At 42.1% G+C, this 18,376-nt stretch overlaps 1 protein-coding gene across 3 annotated transcripts in view; it reads right to left on the reverse strand.

Annotated features, from left to right (window-relative positions):
• FCHSD2 (FCH and double SH3 domains 2) overlaps positions 1–18,376 on the reverse strand; it is a 162,406-nt gene that overhangs the window by 116,296 nt on the left and 27,734 nt on the right. For all 3 annotated transcript variants that reach the window (XM_075851328.1, XM_075851327.1, XM_075851326.1), the window contains exon 3: positions 9,523–9,568. In XM_075851328.1, coding sequence (XP_075707443.1) covers positions 9,523–9,568 — 46 coding nt within the window. The remainder of the gene's footprint in view (positions 1–9,522; positions 9,569–18,376) is intronic.

Genomic DNA, 18,376 nt, shown 5'->3' on the forward strand with positions numbered 1-18,376 from the left:
AATAATCGTGATACAATGGAGCACCTTGGAGATATCCTGTAACTTTCTGCATGCCCTAAGGGGGGAGGGTAACTCAATTCCTTTCACGAAGAATTAACCCTAGTGTTTTCAACTTATAATAGTGAACCAGGATTATAAGAGGAGCGTCTCACGTCAACGGATTATTGCACAGCAAATAATAATAAGGTAGACTTAAGGGTTACTGTTCCTTTAAGAGAAAATGTATACTGTAGTTGGTGAAGGGTTTTTTGCTTTGAATTTAGTAAATCCTGGTGTCAAATTAGACAGGTATGTGAAGGTATTCCTTGTATGTAGATCATGTGACGATTGTTTATGTCTCTTAAAGGCACGGTAACCCCATATTTTTTTGCATATGCTTTATTTAAAAGGGAAAGGTCAGTTATTCAGAATTCATATTAGCCCCATTTATACATACACAAAGACTGATGAAAAGTGATTTTCCAGAAGAATACTCCTTGCCAAATAAAAGACAGACCCTTTAATGCTTAGAGGTGATTTTCCCAATTCAGAATTTCTCTCATTAGTAAGTATAATAACCTAGAATTCTTCTTCAAATCTATTCTTTTTATTTTTTTAGCAGAAGTTGATAAAAAGACTGGATTCATGCCGAAGTTACAATAAGGAATTACATATTAAACCAGAGTGTGATTTAGGTGTAATGGCCCTTTAAATGGCGACTCTCCATCCATCCACTCCACCCGAGACTCGTGGAAGCGGAGCCAAGAATGACCAAGCAGATACACTGTGTCACTTCCAATAATAGGAGCAGGATTCTGGCTCTGCAGAGCTGTTGCCTTTGGCCGAGTTGAGACATTCCAGCGCTGGAGAAAACAGCGTCCGATGCGAACATAGAAACGAGCGGAGTAGACGGTGACTTTGTGGCTTCGGTGGCCTCAAATGACCGACACCAAAGGGTCACATAACCTGCTGCTCTTGAAAGCTACAACAAATGTAATGACTTAAAAGCACAATCCTTGTTGGATGAAAAATTCGGCAACGTTTTAATTTTCAAGATCTCTGCTTGCTGTCAGCGAGTCGGAAAATTCAGATGCTGGAAAAACCTTTACAGACCGATCGCTCCCCATACCGGAGGGTCTATTACATTGTATCAGATGATTGTCTTGACTGGATACAATGTATCAGAGCAGGTAAAATGTAAAAAACTATCAGGACAGGAGAGATTTGTGCTGCTGTGTTCAGATGTTCGTGTAATTCAGTCTTTTTCAACCAGGGTTCCCGGGACAGGGGTTTGGCGCACGATCCGCGGTTCTAGACCGGCTTTGTGCTGGTTTGCACTGCGCCTGTGGCATTCAGTGACATGCGCATCGCAAAGAAGCCTGGATTAGATTGCCCAGAGGGAACAGAAGTCGGGAACTTTGCTCCCCGTCCTTCTTGTAGTCCAACAGGAGATCGGCTCTGGCACCCGAGTCCCCCTGCGCTCGCTGAGACTGGCGGTCAATTTTCTTGTAGTGGTCGCAACTAGTCCAGGCCAATGAGTTAACTTATCCCAACCACTTCCTCCGCTCAACTCCTCATTTCCTAGGAGTCTCATATTAGAAATAAATTATTTTCTCAATTTTGATTGTGTGTCTCCTAGGAGATAAGCCATGCACCTCTCCTCTTTCCTATCCGATATCTGTCTGTAAGACAACTGGCTGGAGTAGGACCCTCCCCTATGTCCTGTCTACAGTAGGACACAAAGATGTTTGAGCTCCGCCCTTGTCTAAACTTCCCCCCTCAGCGAATAATGAAACACTTTAAGGGCGGATTTACACGAGCGTGTGCGTTTTGCGTGTGCAAAAAACGCGGCGTTTTGCACGCGCAAAAGGCACTTAACAGCTCCGTGTGCCACCACCATATGATGCGCGGCTGCGTGATTTTCGCGCAGCCGCCATCATTATGACACACTGTTTGGATGTTTGCAGCACGTGGTGCTTTTCTGTTTTCATTCATAGTTTTTACTGCTGTTGCGCGAATCACGCACGTCCCACAGAAGTGCTTCCGTGTGCTGCGCGTGATTTTCACGCACCCATTGACTTCAATGGGTGCGTGATGCGCGAGAAATGCACAAATATAGGACATGTTGTAACTTTTACGCAGCGGACACACGCTGCGTAAAAATCACGGACTGTCTGCACGGACCCATAGACTAACATAGGTCCTTGCAGGATTTCTACAAGACCGTCTGGGATCATGCAAAAAAAATCCTGCAGACGTACACACAATGGGGACAAATATATCTCCGGTTTAACTTTATCATTTATTTCTAGTGTTCGTATTTCTTTAAGATCAGCTGCAGGGCTGCTGTGTGAGGGAGTGTGTAGGGGGGGGGGGGGCTGTCACACCTAGGAATAACATACATTGAAGTCCGGGGGCTGACTTCTCTAAAGCTGGCCATACACATGGGATAAAATTTGTCTGCATTTCGAGCGATCATTTGCCACTTTGTACAAGCCACACCCAGGAAGTAGTTTTGTTTTTTTTTAAACCAGACTCCCTGATTGGCCAAGTTTAGTCTCTTCTGTTGCTGGTGCGATCATTAGTACAATCGATCCTGCGACCTATCGTTGCCTTATGTGTATGGTCGGATTTCAGGGCTGTAGTCTGGGGACTGCATTCTCTTGAGGTCTGAAATAATTTTGCAGTCGGACTCTGACGTCTTTTTTCTGGCACCCAGGCCGTCACAGGCGATGCGGCACCCAGGCCGTCACAGGCGACGCGGCACCCAGGCCGTCACAGGCGATGCGGCACCCAGGCCGTCACAGGCGACGCGGCACCCAGTCCTTCAATGAATTGTTTATGACATAGGTATGAATAGCGCAGAGTTCCAGCGGAGGATCCGGGAGTGTAGACTGTATGTAGATGACCCGGTGATCCCCCCCTCCTCCCCCCGCTTTTTCCACGGTCGGCACCAGACAAATCCTGTTTGTAAAGTAAATGACATTCCTGATATGACTCGAAATATAACAGAATACAGAGAATAACAGAAGAATTTTCCCGACTTACGCAAAGTGTGACGCATCAAAAGACGAAAATAAATTCCTTCCGCCATTAAACATTTACATCATAGAGAGCGCGAGGAGCCCGGGGATATAGGTAACGACATCGAGCGATCACAATAGGCCAGTTATAACCAGGATACATAGGACTGGAAGGAAATCATGCTGTGCGCCATCCTGCAACATGGACAGCGGTTACCACAACCTGCCCACCCGCCGCAATGACTGGAAACAGAGCGAGCCCAGGCCCGGAGGACGTCATAGCCGGAACAGTAGAATTCTTCCACCATTTTTAATTTGCCATTTTTTCACAGCGTCTATAGATTTACATTGGTCATGGAGTTACTTGGATGTCTCTTTCTGAACATATCCACAAACTAACAGAAAATTGTTCGCTCATCGGTTTACTAGGACCCAGTAATATGGCTGAAAAATTAGAACAGATCTTAAAAATGGTCAGAAATTAAAACAAAGTATTTTAGTCCTTCTCAATGAATTAGAATATCATCAAAAAGTTATTTCAGTAATTAAATTCAAAAAGTGTCTCTCATATTCCATAGATTCATTACACACAGAGGGATCGTTTTCCAGCATTGTTTTCTTTTAATGTCGATGATTATGGGAACAGTTACTGAAAACCCAAAATTTAGTGTTTAAGAAAATTTGAATACTGTGTAAATGTTGCAGATTGTCGCCTCCCGGTGTGACACTCTAATCAGCGAATCAACACCAAACACCCGCACAGGTTTCCTAAGCCTCTAATCGCACGGGTCTGCTGCTCGGTGTCCACAGTCCTGTTATCAGAGGAAAGTCAATTTTGCATTTCATTGGGAAATCTCGGTCCCGGAGTCTGGAGGAAGAGTGGAGAGGAGTCAGTCCAAGTGTCCTGCGCTCCAGTATGAAGTCTCTGCAGTCAGTGATGGTTTGGGGGCCGTGTCATCTGCTGGTGCCGGTCACTGTGTTATGTCAAGTCCAGAGTCAGCGCAGCGTCTAGCAGGACATTTCCCAGCACTCCATGCTTCCCTCTGCTGACAGCTTTATGGAGATGTGGATTTCATTTTCCAGCAGGACTTGGCACCTGCCCACCCTGCCAACAGTACCAATACCTGGTGTAATAACCACAGGATCACTGCCAGCAAACCCACCCGACCTATATATATATAGGGTATTGTCAAGAGGAAGATGAGACCCCAGACCCAACAATGCAGACGAGCTGAAGGCCGATATCAAAGCAACCTGGGCTTCCATAACACCTCAGCAGTGCCACAGGCTGATCGCCTCCATGCCACGCTGCATTGATACCACAGCATTGCCACAGGCTGATCGCCTCCATGCCACGCCGCATTGATAACCCCTCAGCATTGCCACAGGCTGATCGCCTCCATGCCACGCCGCATTGATAACCCCTCAGCAGTGCCACAGGCTGATAGCCCCATGCCACTGATCACCTCTATGCCACGCCGCATTGATAACACCTCAGCAGTACCACAGGCTGATCCCCTCCATACCACTGATCGCACTTATGCCACGCCGCATTGATGCAGTAATTCATGCAAAGTCGGAACCCTGACCAAGTATTGAGCGCAGATACTGGACATACTTTTCAGTAGGACGACATTTCAGTATTAAAAATCATTTTTGAAATTGGGCTTATATAATATTCTAATTTTCTGAGACACTAAATTTTGGGTTTTCAGTAACGGTCAGGCCTTACTCACACGAAAGTGTTATACGTGCGTGATACGTGCGTGATTTTCACGCGCGTTGCACGGACCTATTTTAGTGAATGGGGCCGTTCAGACTGTCAGTGAAACTCACGACATGTCCTATATTTGCCCGTGTTTCGCGCAGCACGCAGCCATTTAAGTCAATGGGTGCGTGCAAATCACACACGACACACAGAAGCACTTCCGGGTGCGGCGGGTGATGCGCGCTACAGTAGTAAAATAAAATGAATGAAAACAGTGGTTTATAAACATAAAAACAGTGTCATCATGATGGCGGCTGCGTGAAAATCACGCAGCCACGCACCATATGCTGACGCCACACGGAACTTTTGCGCGCGCAAAACGGACACGTCCGTGTGAATAAGGCCTTAGGGTATGTTCACACGCCTTATTTTCAGCCGCTTTTCGGGCCGTAAAGGTCCGAAAAACTGGAAGCAGAATGCCTCTAAACATCTGCCTATTGATTTCAATGGGAAAAACGGCGTTCCGTTGGGCCGTTTTTTTTACGCGACCTTTTGAAAAAACCGCCATGTAAAAAACCGGCCGCGAAAAAGAAGTGCAGGTCACTTCTTGGGACGTTTTTGAAGCCGTTTTTCATAGACTATTGAAAACCGCTCCAAGAACAGCCGCGAAAAACGCGAGTGGCTTAAAAAATGTCTTACACGCAGGATCCACCTGTAACCGATCACATCTAAATGATAAACAGTGAGATACATGCAGGACCCGCTCACACTGAACCCGTCAGTCCCGCTGACCTAACGGATTCAGGCCTCATTACACGATACAGCCGATCTATATACAGGATACAAAGCAGCTGTATGTCAAAAAGTAATATATCATTAATAAAAAGTATTTTGAAAGTTGCACCAATTACACGGATACGGTTTTATTAAATAAAATAAAAAATAGCATCATTTTCTGTATTTAAAATTAAAAAATAATTTTCACTTATTTACTGATAAAGATTAAAATACATTTCAGAATAAATAAAAAAAATGACAAATAAAAATTTATACTTTTTTAATGTATTTTAATGCATTTATTTACTTTTATGTTTTTGATAATTTTAAATGTAACAAAAAATGTAAAAAAATAAATAAATAAAAAATGGACCCAAAAATGGAGCCTCCCTTCATTGATCTCCAGTAGAGATACGTCTACAATATAATCGAGGATACTTTCTGTTTTCGGACACTTCACACCTCTCGTCTGGTAACATTGTACGGACACATCGGCTTCCTTTTATTTCATGTTCAGCGTACGTCTCGTGACTGCCGACAGCGACCGAAATGAACACTTTTTTTTTTATGATGGGAAACAAACTGTTAGAGATTCACACCAGAACAAGAAACCACATGAGAAACGATCATGCATAATTTAAAAGAACAGAAAACCTATTTTTAAAAAATTTCACACAGTACCCTAATCTGTCAGTCTGGAGGACCATCATGTATTACTAAAGTTTTTTTTTAAAATAAAAAACACAAAAATGAAATCATAAAAAAAATAAAAATAAAAAATAAAAAAAAATATATAAATATAAAATAAATAAATAAAAAATAATATAAATATAAATATATATATATATATATATATATATATATATATATATATTAACCATCTATATTCTACTTGTTTTGCTGTAGACTTCCAGACTCCGATGTACTGCAGCAACATGGAAACACTCTATACAACTGTCCCAGGCTTCCTGGATCATGAATAGAATGGCAGAAACAGTGTACACTGACACACTGGGGGTGGAATAGGCGAAATGGAAGCGCAAAAGTAAGGAATTAGGAATATACATTTTCAAGGAAGTTTCTAGTCTACAAATAGCTGGGTAACAACCCCCATTAGCCACTGTAAAGGCAGCCGTTATCATCTATTATCATCTGTCACCAGTGTAGGTGACCAAGATTAGTTTGAAGCGCAAAAAAAAAAAAATGTGCACAAGTTTTAAACACCTTGTAAGGGAATTTGGAGTTTGTAGAGGTGGGTCCCTCATTCAGGACTCTCCTATACTAGTAAGAATGGAGAGCGGCTATAAAGAGGAGAGGACCTGGCGTATCCGAGCATTACATGGACAGCCCTTTTATTTCAATGAGAACGGCGTAATGCTTCATTTCCCCTGCGAAGGCGCTGCAGGAAAATTCATCACTTAATTACCCTGAAAGATTTCACACAGATTTTTATTTTTTTTTTAACAAATTGTAACACTGATGAATGAACCCTTCATTCCGAGGATGTCAAATTATTGTATCCAAATCACAAACATAACGAATCTCTCATAAAACCCGTCTCCGGCAGGTGACACTGGCAACGATTCCTTGGCATGTGAAGCCGTCACTTTCTCATGGAGCCGGCGGACAATCGCTACTCTGGTCCAGAACAAAGACGGAATTTCAGCTCGCTCATAGGTATTCATTGCAGGACGCAGGAAGCAGTTTCCCCTGCTGTGTAGGTCAACAACGCTTCCCTTTATGAAGGACTCGTGCACCAGCTGAGGAACGCCAACACTGATGAATGCAACCAGTACTCAAACACACAGCTGCCGCTGAAGATGGCACCGGGACAAGACCAAACCTGAAATCCATCCCCGACATACACACCAGAGCATCACAAAACAGGTTCTCAGGACACCTGCAAACTACTGCCGGCCCTGAACCAAAGCCCAATGTGGAACTACAAGTCTCTCCATATTAGATATGTACAGCGATTTCAGACCAAACACATAGGGGGCAGTATTATAGTAGTTATATTCTTGTATATAGGGGGCAGTATTATAGTAGTTATATTCTTGTATATAGGAGCAGTATTATAGTAGTTATATTCTTGTATATAGAAGGCAGTATTATAGTAGTTATATTCTTGTATATAGGAGCAGTATTATAGTAGTTATATTCCTGTATATAGGGGTAGTATTATAGTAGTTATATTCTTGTATATAGGAGCAGTATTATAGTAGTTATATTCTTGTATATAGGGGGCAGTATTATAGTAGTTATATTCTTGTATATAGGAGCAGTATTATAGTAGTTATATTCTTGTATATAGGAGCAGTATTATAGTAGTTATATTCTTGCATATAGGAGCAGTATTATAGTAGTTATATTCTTGTATATAGGAGCAGTATTATAGTAGTTATATTCTTGTATATAGGGGCAGTATTATAGTAGTTATATTCTTGTATATAGGGGCAGTAGTATAGTAGTTATATTCTTGTATATAGGAGGCAGTATTATAGTAGTTATATTCTTGTATATAGATGCAGTATTATAGTAGTTATATATTCTTGTACATAAGTGGCAGTATTATAGTAGTTATATTCTTGTATATAGGGGGCAGTATTATAGTAGTTATATTCTTGTATATAGGGGGCAGTATTATAGTAGTTATATTCTTGTATATAGGAGGCAGTATTATAGTAGTTATATTCTTGTATATAGGAGGCAGTATTATAGTAGTTATATTCTTGTATATAGGAGGCAGTATTATAGTAGTTATATTCTTGTATATAGGAGGCAGTATTATAGTAGTTATATTCTTGTATATATGGAGCAATATTATACTAGTTATATTCTTGTATATATGGAGCAGTATTATAGTAGTTATATTCTTGTATATAGGGAGCAGTATTATAGTAGTTATATTCTTGTATATAGGGGGCAGTATTATAGTAGTTATATTCTTGTATATAGGGGGCAGTAGTAAAGTAGTTATATTCTTGTATATAGGAGGCAGTATTATAGTAGTTATATTCTTGTATATAGGGGAAGTATTATAGTAGTTATATTCTTGTATATAGGAGCAGTATTATAGTAGTTATATTCTTGTATATAGGAGCAGTATTATAGTAGTTATATTCTTGTATATAAGGGGCAGTATTATAGTAGTTATATTCTTATATATAGGGAGCAGTATTATAGTAGTTATATTCTTGTATATAGGAGCAGTATTATAGTAGTTATATTATTGTATATAGGAGCAGTATTATAGTAGTTATATTCTTGTATATAGGAGCAGTATTATAGTAGTTATATTCTTGTATATAGGAGCAGTATTATAGTAGTTATATTCTTGTATATAGGGGGCAGTATTATAGTAGTTATATTTTTGTATATAGGGGCCAGTATTATAGTAGTTATAATCTTGTATATAGGAGCCAGTATTATAGTAGTTATATTCTTGTATGTAGGGGCAGTATTATAGTAGTTATATTCTTGTATATAGGAGCAGTATTATAGTAGTTATATTCTTGTATATAGGGGCAGTATTATAGTAGTTATATTCTTGTATATAGGGAGCAGTATTATAGTCGTTATATTCTTGTACATAGGGGGCAGTATTACAGTAGTTATAATCTTTTCTACGTTGGCCGAGTAACATGGTAGCTGTTAGAGAAGTTATTGCTGATATGATAAACATATTTAGCTTAGTTTGTCAAGAGAACAGGAGAAAGGTTTTAAAAATTTACCAAGAAACGTATTCAGTTTTCACTTCCCTCCCCATGCTCCTCCTGGCAGCAAAGATACATTAGTTAGCAGGGGGCAACAATGAGCACTGGAGAAACTCTTCCCTGAACAGAGAGAATATGAGATCTGTGTTCCATTATGATGCATGATGGGAGGGACAATCAGGACTAATATAAGTATTATAAAGTAAAGTCTATTTCATCACACATTTTTGATATATAACTCCGGGGTGATTTCTCTTTCACAGACGTTAATACCATTGTAAACTGGGCGGTTGATGAGATGTATCTTGCGTTGTCTTACCTGGGCGTACTCTCTCTCCACTGCGGCCTTCTTCTGACTGAACGTCCTGAAGAAAAAAACAAGGACATAACAGTTAGTGGCGCCACAAAATTACATAAACGTGTAAATCAGCTGGAAAGAGCAGATTCTAGAGGTTTCTTTGCTCCACATTGAGGATTTTAAAAATGTTTTTCCGCCACATTTGACATTTTTGTTTATTATTTATTTGAAAATGAATGGCAACGAGAACGATAATACTCTGTGCTGCTGGGGACAAATAATGACAAGGTCGATTAGCAGAAAAATTAGCAAATTTCGGGAAGGCATTACCAAACACAGACCAGTCTATATATAAGATGATGCCTCCTCTCCTCCATACAGTGTATAAGTGTTATACAGTATGGTGCTCAAATTGGTTTAACAACATTTCTATACCGTGTCCAAATCACAATGCTTTACAGTGCCGCCGCCGCCGCCACCACCATATATATACGGCAAAATAATATACTATACAGTGTTTAAGTAATGGTGCCACACAATGCTGAATGTAAACAGCGCCGTGTGGGCCCCAACCAACCGCGCCCCGCGGGCCCCAACCAACCGCGCCCCGCGGGCCCCAACCAACAGCGCCACATGGGGCTCATCTAATAGCACCAGACAGGGCTCACATCACAGCTTCGTTCATAAAGTAATAATAAGAGCTCTATACAATGTCTAAGTAATCCCTCTTGAACAGGAGCGGCTGGTGCACCCGGTGTGATGTCATCACACAAGCTAATTAGGTATGTGGGTCCCATTTTGCACTATGGCCCAGAAGCTTAAAGCTCCGCCTCTGTGCATATTACCCCCTCCCCCTCCATCACTAGTACACATTCCCAGGTCCAGCTCCAGGTTTATGTGGGCCCTTGAGCGACACAGACTTAGTAGGCCCGTTTGCGAGGGAACGCACAGCGGCAGTGAAAGGGCATAAAATTTCACTTTGTTCCCCCATACAGACATTAGGCCCGGTTTATGCCCCCATATAGAAGTTATACCCCCAGTTTGTACCGCCATAAATTTAGTGCCCTCTGTAGAGATAGTTACACACAGGCCCCCCAGGTGCCACACAGTCCTCCCTCCCAGGTAGTGCCACACAACCCCCTCCTCCCAGGTAGTGCCACACAGCCATCCCCTCTTAGGTCGTGCCACACAGTCCCCCTTCCTGGTAGTGCCACAAAGCCTCACACAGCTCCCAACCCTGTTAGTGCCACACAGCCCCCCTCCCTGGTAGTGCCACAAAGCCCTCCCTGTAGGTAGCGCCTTTGAGGCTCCCTCTAGGAGTGGAATCCCCAGCCAGAGCATTGCCTACTTATGGCTGGGGATTAGAGCATTGCCTACTTATGGCTGGGGATTACGCTTCAGTAGAAGCCCCTGACGTCACGGTCCATATATGGACACTGGTGTCAGAGGCAACCCCAGAGCCATAGTCCCGGGCAGAGCACTACTAGCACTCTGCCTGGCACTCCTGCTCTGCTCCTGACATCATTGCTCATATATGGCTAGTGATGTCTGGAGCAGAGCTGAAGTCCCGGGCAGAGCACTAGTAAAGGCTCTGCTCCGGTGCTCCAGCTCTGGGGAAGCCCCTGACATCACTGTCCATATACGGCTAGTGATGTCAGGGGCAAACCCAGAGCCAAAGTCCCAGGCAAAGCGCTACTAGCACTCTGCCTGGGACACTGCTATGCTCCTGACAACACGTCCATATATAGACAGAGATGTCTGGGGCTTCCCCAGATCCGGAGTACCGGCAGAGCGCTATTAGCTACTGGCACTCTGCCTGGGAGTCTGTTGCATAGTAAATGACAGAGCAGGGAGATACCTCCCTGCCCTGCCATATCGTTCAGTAGTATCTATGGATGTAGATACTATTGAATGTGGCGTCGCTACCGCTGCAGCAGCCATGGCGGCTGCTAGCAGGGCCACTGGGCATGGGGGGGGGGGGCTGTAACGGCTTCGGCACGGGCCCCCTCATGCCATACAGCCCGGAGGCAGCCGCTATGGAGGCTATAGTGGTAGTTAAGCGGCCTCCTAGACAGGGGCTCCCTCTAGAAGCAGAATCCCTGATTCCACAATGACAGCAGCATCAGCACTGTGCAGCTGAGTCAGAGGGATTCCGCTCCTACAGTAAGCTACAGTGGTACCATCTACAGGAAGGAAGTGCCATTTACAGGGGGGGGGGGGTGGTATCTACAGGGGGAGTGTCCCTATCTACAGGGGAAGTGGCGCCATCTGCAGGGGGGACGTTGCTATCTACAGGGGGGTGCGGCACTAGCTACATGGGCACTATCTACATGGGCACTGTGTGGCACTATCAGTGGGAAGTGTGGCACTATCTACAGCGGTATTGCGTCAATATCTATATGGGCACTGTGGTGTTTTCAGGTGGCTGGGACAAAAAAACTAAACTAATAAAATTCATCCTTTTTTTTTTTTTTTTTTTTTTTTTTTAACGTCCATGAAAAACGGATAGAAAACTTTTGTGAAAAACGGTCAGACGGCCGGAAAATGGATTCAAATTTCGAGACACATTTATGCAAAACAGCCAAGAAAAACTGACAGTTGATCCGTTAACTGCCATTTTTTTCACGTTGTGTCACTATAGTCTTATATCCTCCGACCCGCTGCCCCCACAGAGATCCAGGATGACGGGGAGAGAAGAAGACATTGTTACACAGCTGTACAGATAGATATATTTATGTTAGATAAATATATATATATAAAATTTCAAAAAGGTGTGTTTTTCAAATTTTTTGTGATTTGTCTGCTCATAATACAAATTTAAAACATGGAATTAAACGAATCTAGAAAATGAAAGCCTCGTAAGTCTTGTAAAGAAAACAAAGTAAAAATAGTTGTGATATTCAAAGCGGTTCTAAGGATTATCGTTTAATGAAGTGCATATCAGAATTGAAAATTTGACCTGGACAGAGGGGCATCAATGACCCTTGGTCATGAAAGGGTTAATAAGAATAACCACAACAATAGCTGTGAGTGGGTCACACCCAATAGCGGATTATCATAGGGCGTTTTGGGCGGCCGCACGGGGCCAAAGGCTCCCCGGGGGCCCATGGCAGCCCAAAGTACAATGCAGCTTTGTCGCAAATCGTCGCAAAAACAGCGACGAAACGGGATTGTGTATGGACCTTTGGACATAAGGTCACATGACCGTAGGACCTCGAGCAGCAGCAAAACTCCACAGAGAAGACTAAGGAGAGCTGCTATGCAAGTATAAGGGGGACTGTATTTAGGGGGTCTGGTCTGTATTTAGGAAGTTTGGTGTCTGTATTGGTTTAAGGGGTCTGGGGTCTGTATTTAGGGGGTCTGGTCTGAGATCTATCAGTTTAAGGGATTTAGTGTTTGTATATTTAGGGTTCTGTTAGTTTAAGGGGTCTGTATTCTGGGGTCTGTATTAGTTTGGTCTATTTAGGGGCCTGTTCTACGGTCTGTATTAGTTTAGGGGTCTGTATTAGATTAGGGGGTCTGGTCTGGGGTCTGTATTTAGGGGGCCTGGTCTAGGGTCTGTATTAGTTTAGGGATTTGTATTAGCTTAGGGGGTCGGGTCTGTATTTAGGGGTCCTGTCTGATTTCTATTTATTTAGGGGTTCTGGTCTGAGGTCTGTATTTATTTAGGGTGCGTGTTCTGGGGTCTGTGTTTAGGGGGGTCCGGTCTGGGGACTGCAGTAGTTTAGAAGGTCTGGGGTCTGTATGTATTCTATGATCTAGTCTGGGGTCCCAATTTATTAGTCTGAGTAAAAGGGGTTGTCCGGGAACATCAATAGCTCATCAGTATAAAAAACGGTCTCTGCCCGGACAACCCCTTTAATGTATGATCCTGGTCCTTGGTGTCTAAATTTGTGTGTTTCTATAGGGGCTGGAAATGGCTGCAGAAGCGAGGAGCAAAGATGTCTCATCAGGAGAAGTCGCCATAACGGTCTGCGTCAGATGGAGAAGAAAAGAGAACGACTCCCATCATAGAAGACGTCACCTGTGAGTCACTGGATCTATAGGGGATCTGTCCCCTCTCCTGACACGTCTGTTGCAGGTAATCCTTGTATTCTACATATCTCTGTGTACCCAGAACTAATAGACAAATGCGTGTTACCATTCCCATTGTCAGGAGGATGTGTCCTACACAGTGTGATACTGTCAGCGATGGTTGGAGACTGTCAGTATGTAGGGACACAGCCCTTTGACAAGGAGACTCTTTACACCCATTTGTCAATGCTCGCACAGAAACGTGGTGTTCACTATAGACACGGCGTGGCAGGGCGGCGGTGGGGAAGGAGGGCCCAAGTTTGTGGAACAGCCCAGGGACTGTGGTCTACTTAATCCCCCACTGCATTTACCCCTTTATAATACACACATGTAGCCGCCTGGAAGGTAAATGTCACGCTCACACTGCTGTTTACGGACTGCCCCCTGTGTTGACACACTGCGACGCTTCATATAACTGGTTTTTCATGTTGTCAGGAGCTCAAATATATGTTTCCACAACAGAGGTCAGAAAGCAGAAGCTGAAGGGGGAACTACAAGTCTCAGCAGGCTCTGAATAGTAGAGCGGTCAGTGCTATGTCTGGGACAACTTTCACCCTAATCCTCAGTAAGATTATGATAATCCGACACGATCACGCCACCGAGATGCTGGATTATTGGAAATTCCGGATCATTGGAAGTGTAAATATTAAATACATCCCCGCAGTCCAGATAATCTCCAATATTACAAGCCCCCCCCCCCCCGACCCGCTGCCTCTCCAGTTCTGAACCATCGGATGTCTACCTGCTCACCCAGTTGTGGAACAACGTAGATTGTCCGAACTTTCCAGTTTTTTAGCATATGAAAAGTTCGGAAACTTTCCAATATACTTTGTGTTTTAATGCCTCACGACAACTACGCTTGCTGCCAGTGAACGGATACAATGCTGTCTACATCCACATAAAGACTTGTTACAACTGTATCCTGTCTAGATAATTATCTGTGAGCAAAACAATCTGGTCCCGTTTATACCTGCACTGATACATTGTAGCAAACTATCGGTACAGGAGAAAGATGTGTGCTGCTGATGCGTTTAGCTCACAGAGGATTATTTTTCTCTTTCTTTCTTTCTGCTGGATACAATTGTAGCAAAACTTCAGCTGCATTAGGCCAGGAATAGATTTCAATATCTGGGTGTTAATAAGAATGGTCCCATTCATTCACAGTAAGCATAGATGTTGAAAACCGTGAGGAATTAAAAACACAAAGTAGCAACAATAATTTCTCACAGCTAGTAGATTGTTACAATGTATCAGAGCAGGTAAAATGTTTGGAGTCCAGGCTGTTTGGCACACGGGGGATTGTCTAGACTGGATACAATTGTAACAACCCCTCAGCTGCGAGAAGTATTAGGTCTGTAGTGGTCCTGGACCGCTAAATAAACATGGCAATCACCACCCCGTTACACCGGTTTGACGCGGTTCGCCACAACGTCGCTGCTTACACGTTTCTGTAACTTATATGCGGCCGCCATCAATCGGAGCAATAAACTAAGCAAATAAAAGCCGGAGTTTATGAGCGTCACTAAACGACCTGTGACACTTCTGTTCTGACTAACCGGAGTTACACAAGTCACAACGTTTACGAGCCTCTGCCACGCGTTTCACGAGAAGCTGATTTTCCTTGAATAAATTGAACCCCCCTCCCTCTCCCCGCAGACAGTCACTCGACAAGGAACTCTTGATCGACTACTCATGCCTTTATCCCATTTTTTCTTATTCGTACTACCCAGATAAGTCACTGAAATACACGGGGGTTTCTCAGGTACAGAGTCGGGGGCTTCTTGGGAGGAAGACGAACGCTCCCATCCAATGGAAATCAGTTCTGTTGCAAAGAACAATAAGGCCCAATATACGGGGAGGAGGTAGAGGAGAGTGGGCAACAATGAAAGAGCAAAATGGGGGCCCCCTCCTGGTGCATACCTCCGTGCCATCCTTGTAATAGGACCGTCTGGTGCTTGTTGACCCTCCAACCCATCAATCGTAGATCAAAATGGACTTATGGTCCTCGGGATACTCACCCCTTCCCTTATGTGCTAATGTGGAGGGCCCTTGAGGGGGTCACCAGAGTATCTGTGGCCACCATACTATTACTCCAGGGACACAAAAAAATGACACCCCCTCCGCTCAGATGCACATTCCAATCAGCAGCACAAGTGACTATTCACATTGGAAGACCAAGAGCAAGGTTGAGAGAGGATGGGTAGTTGGTCATGAAAGGGTTAGTAATGGGGGAATGAGAATTTGGGCCCAGATTACCTAATGGTGTTATAAACGGGCATCAGAACAGAGGTGGTCAAAAACTAGACAATCCCTTTAAATTTAAAGGGGAAGTGTCAAATTAGTTTTTAGTTAAAATTACATTTGAATGTATCCCAACCCTCCTCCCTTCAGCGCAGAGATCCAGTTTTTTGGGGGGGTTTTCTTGCCTCTTCTACTATTTACACCTAGACAACCCCTTTAATTTAAAGGGGACATACACATAAATCCTCCCATATTATTTATCCAATATCAGGAGTCACAAGATTATATGTGATGTTTTAATTTTAGGATTAAGGAGTTTCAAGGGGGATCTTCACTGACAAGTCTTCAGGACGGCTATTCCCATATAGCAGAGCTGTGCAGGTACTTACGCACCTTTACAGGCATTGACCTAGGGAGACCTAATGGCTTTATGGGAGTGTGTAAGACAACTTTAGGTGGGGTAGGCATGCAATACATGCAGAATCTAGATCTTTATTTGCATTTCCCAGGTAATCTCTCAGCCACTTATTTTATATAAACTCTTGTAGGAGAATTGTTCTTTTAGTCAATACACCCTGGTAAGTGTTAAAAGAAAGTGGAAAAACTGAAACAGGAGGCAATAGAATGCGCTTAAAAGGGTTTATTTTTTACGTATGTTCATCATGAGCTCCTGTATCATGAATAGAATGACAGAACTGCAGTGGAGACTGACACAGCCAGAGAAGAAAGTGAGAGAAATCGAATGTAACTCTAAATAAAGCAGATATAATGTTGTTATTTTGGGACTTTGGTGTTGTCATCTAACTTTCCTAAGAGGGTTCCAACACTTTATTTTACGCCTGTAGGTAGCGTTTCCATAGGAAATGATGGGATTCCACCCAAGAGGACATATTTTGAGTGACTTCATTTTACTAGCGGGAGGTGTGAAGAACAACAGAGCTGCAAAAACATCTATAATGTAAGGTCAAAAAGTACACGGCGAAAAAACATTGTAACAGATTTCAGCACGGAGTCAGCAAACCAGCAGCAGGTCAATGTTCGGAATTTTGAATATTGACCTGGACGGCAGCGAATGCAAATAAGGAGTCACGTAAAAAAAGAGCAGAAATACTGAACATGTATAATCAGGAGGCGATCGCTGCACCCAAACAGGAAACAGATCATTCCGGGCACAAGGACTCGTTTATGTGCCCCAGTCCTACTGCAAACCTTACATGTGACAATGGTATATAGTATTGTTATAGGAGCAGGATTATAGTAGTTAAATTCCTGTATATACGAGCAGTATTATAGTAGTTATATTCCTGTATATAGGGGGCAGTATTATAGTAGTTGTATTCTTGTATATAGGGGCAGTATTATAGTAGTTATATTCTTGTATATAAGAGCAGTATTATAGTAGTTATATTCTTGTATATAGGAGCAGTATTATAGTAGTTATATTCTTGTATATAGGAGAAGTATTATAGTAGTTATATTCTTGTATATAGGAGCAGTATTATAGTAGTTATATTCTTGTATATAGGAGCAGTATTATAGTAGTTATAATCTTGTATATAGGAGCAGTATTATAGTAGTTATATTCTTGTATATAGGGGCAGTATTATAGTAGTTCTATTCTTGTATATAGGGGCAGTATTATAGTAGTTATATTCTTGTATATAGGGGTTAGTATTATAGTAGTTATATTCTTGTATATAGGGGCAGTATTATAGTAGTTATATTCTTGTATATAGGGGCAGTATTATAGTAGTTATATTCTTGTATATAGTGGGCAGTATTATAGTAGTTATATTCCTGTATATAGGAGGCATTATTATAGTAGTTATATTCCTGTATATAGGGGGCAGTATTATAGTAGTTATAATCTTGTATATAGGAGCAGTATTATAGTAGTTATATTCTTGTATATAGGAGCAGTATTATAGTAGTTATAATCTTGTATATAGGAGCAGTATTATAGTAGTTATATTCTTGTATATAGGAGCAGTATTATAGTAGTTATATTCTTGTATATAGGAGCAGTATTATAGTAGTTATATTCTGTATATAGGGGCAGTATTATAGTAGTTATATTCTTGTATATAGGGGGCAGTATTATAGTAGTTATATTCTTGTATATAGGAGCAGTATTATAGTAGTTATATTCTTGTATATAGGAGCAGTATTATAGTAGTTATATTCTTGTATATCGGGGCAGTATTATAGTAGTTATATTCTTGTATATAGGAGCAGTATTATAGTAGTTATATTCTTGTATATAGGGGCAGTATTATAGTAGTTATATTCTTGTATATTGGGAGCAGTATTATAGTAGTTATATTCTTGTATATAGGTGGCAGTATTATAGTAGTTATATTCTTGTATATAGGAGCAGTATTACAGTAGTTATATTCTTGTATATAGGGGGGCAGTATTATAGTAGTTATATTCTTGTATATAGGAGCAGTATTATAGTAGTTATATTCTTGTATATAGGGAGCAGTATTATAGTAGTTATATTCTGTATATAGGGGCAGTATTATAGTAGTTATATTCTTGTATATAGGGGGCAGTATTA

Source organism: Rhinoderma darwinii, chromosome 2 (assembly GCF_050947455.1).
Source record: "Rhinoderma darwinii isolate aRhiDar2 chromosome 2, aRhiDar2.hap1, whole genome shotgun sequence".
In the NCBI taxonomy this organism is placed as follows: domain Eukaryota; kingdom Metazoa; phylum Chordata; class Amphibia; order Anura; family Rhinodermatidae; genus Rhinoderma; species Rhinoderma darwinii.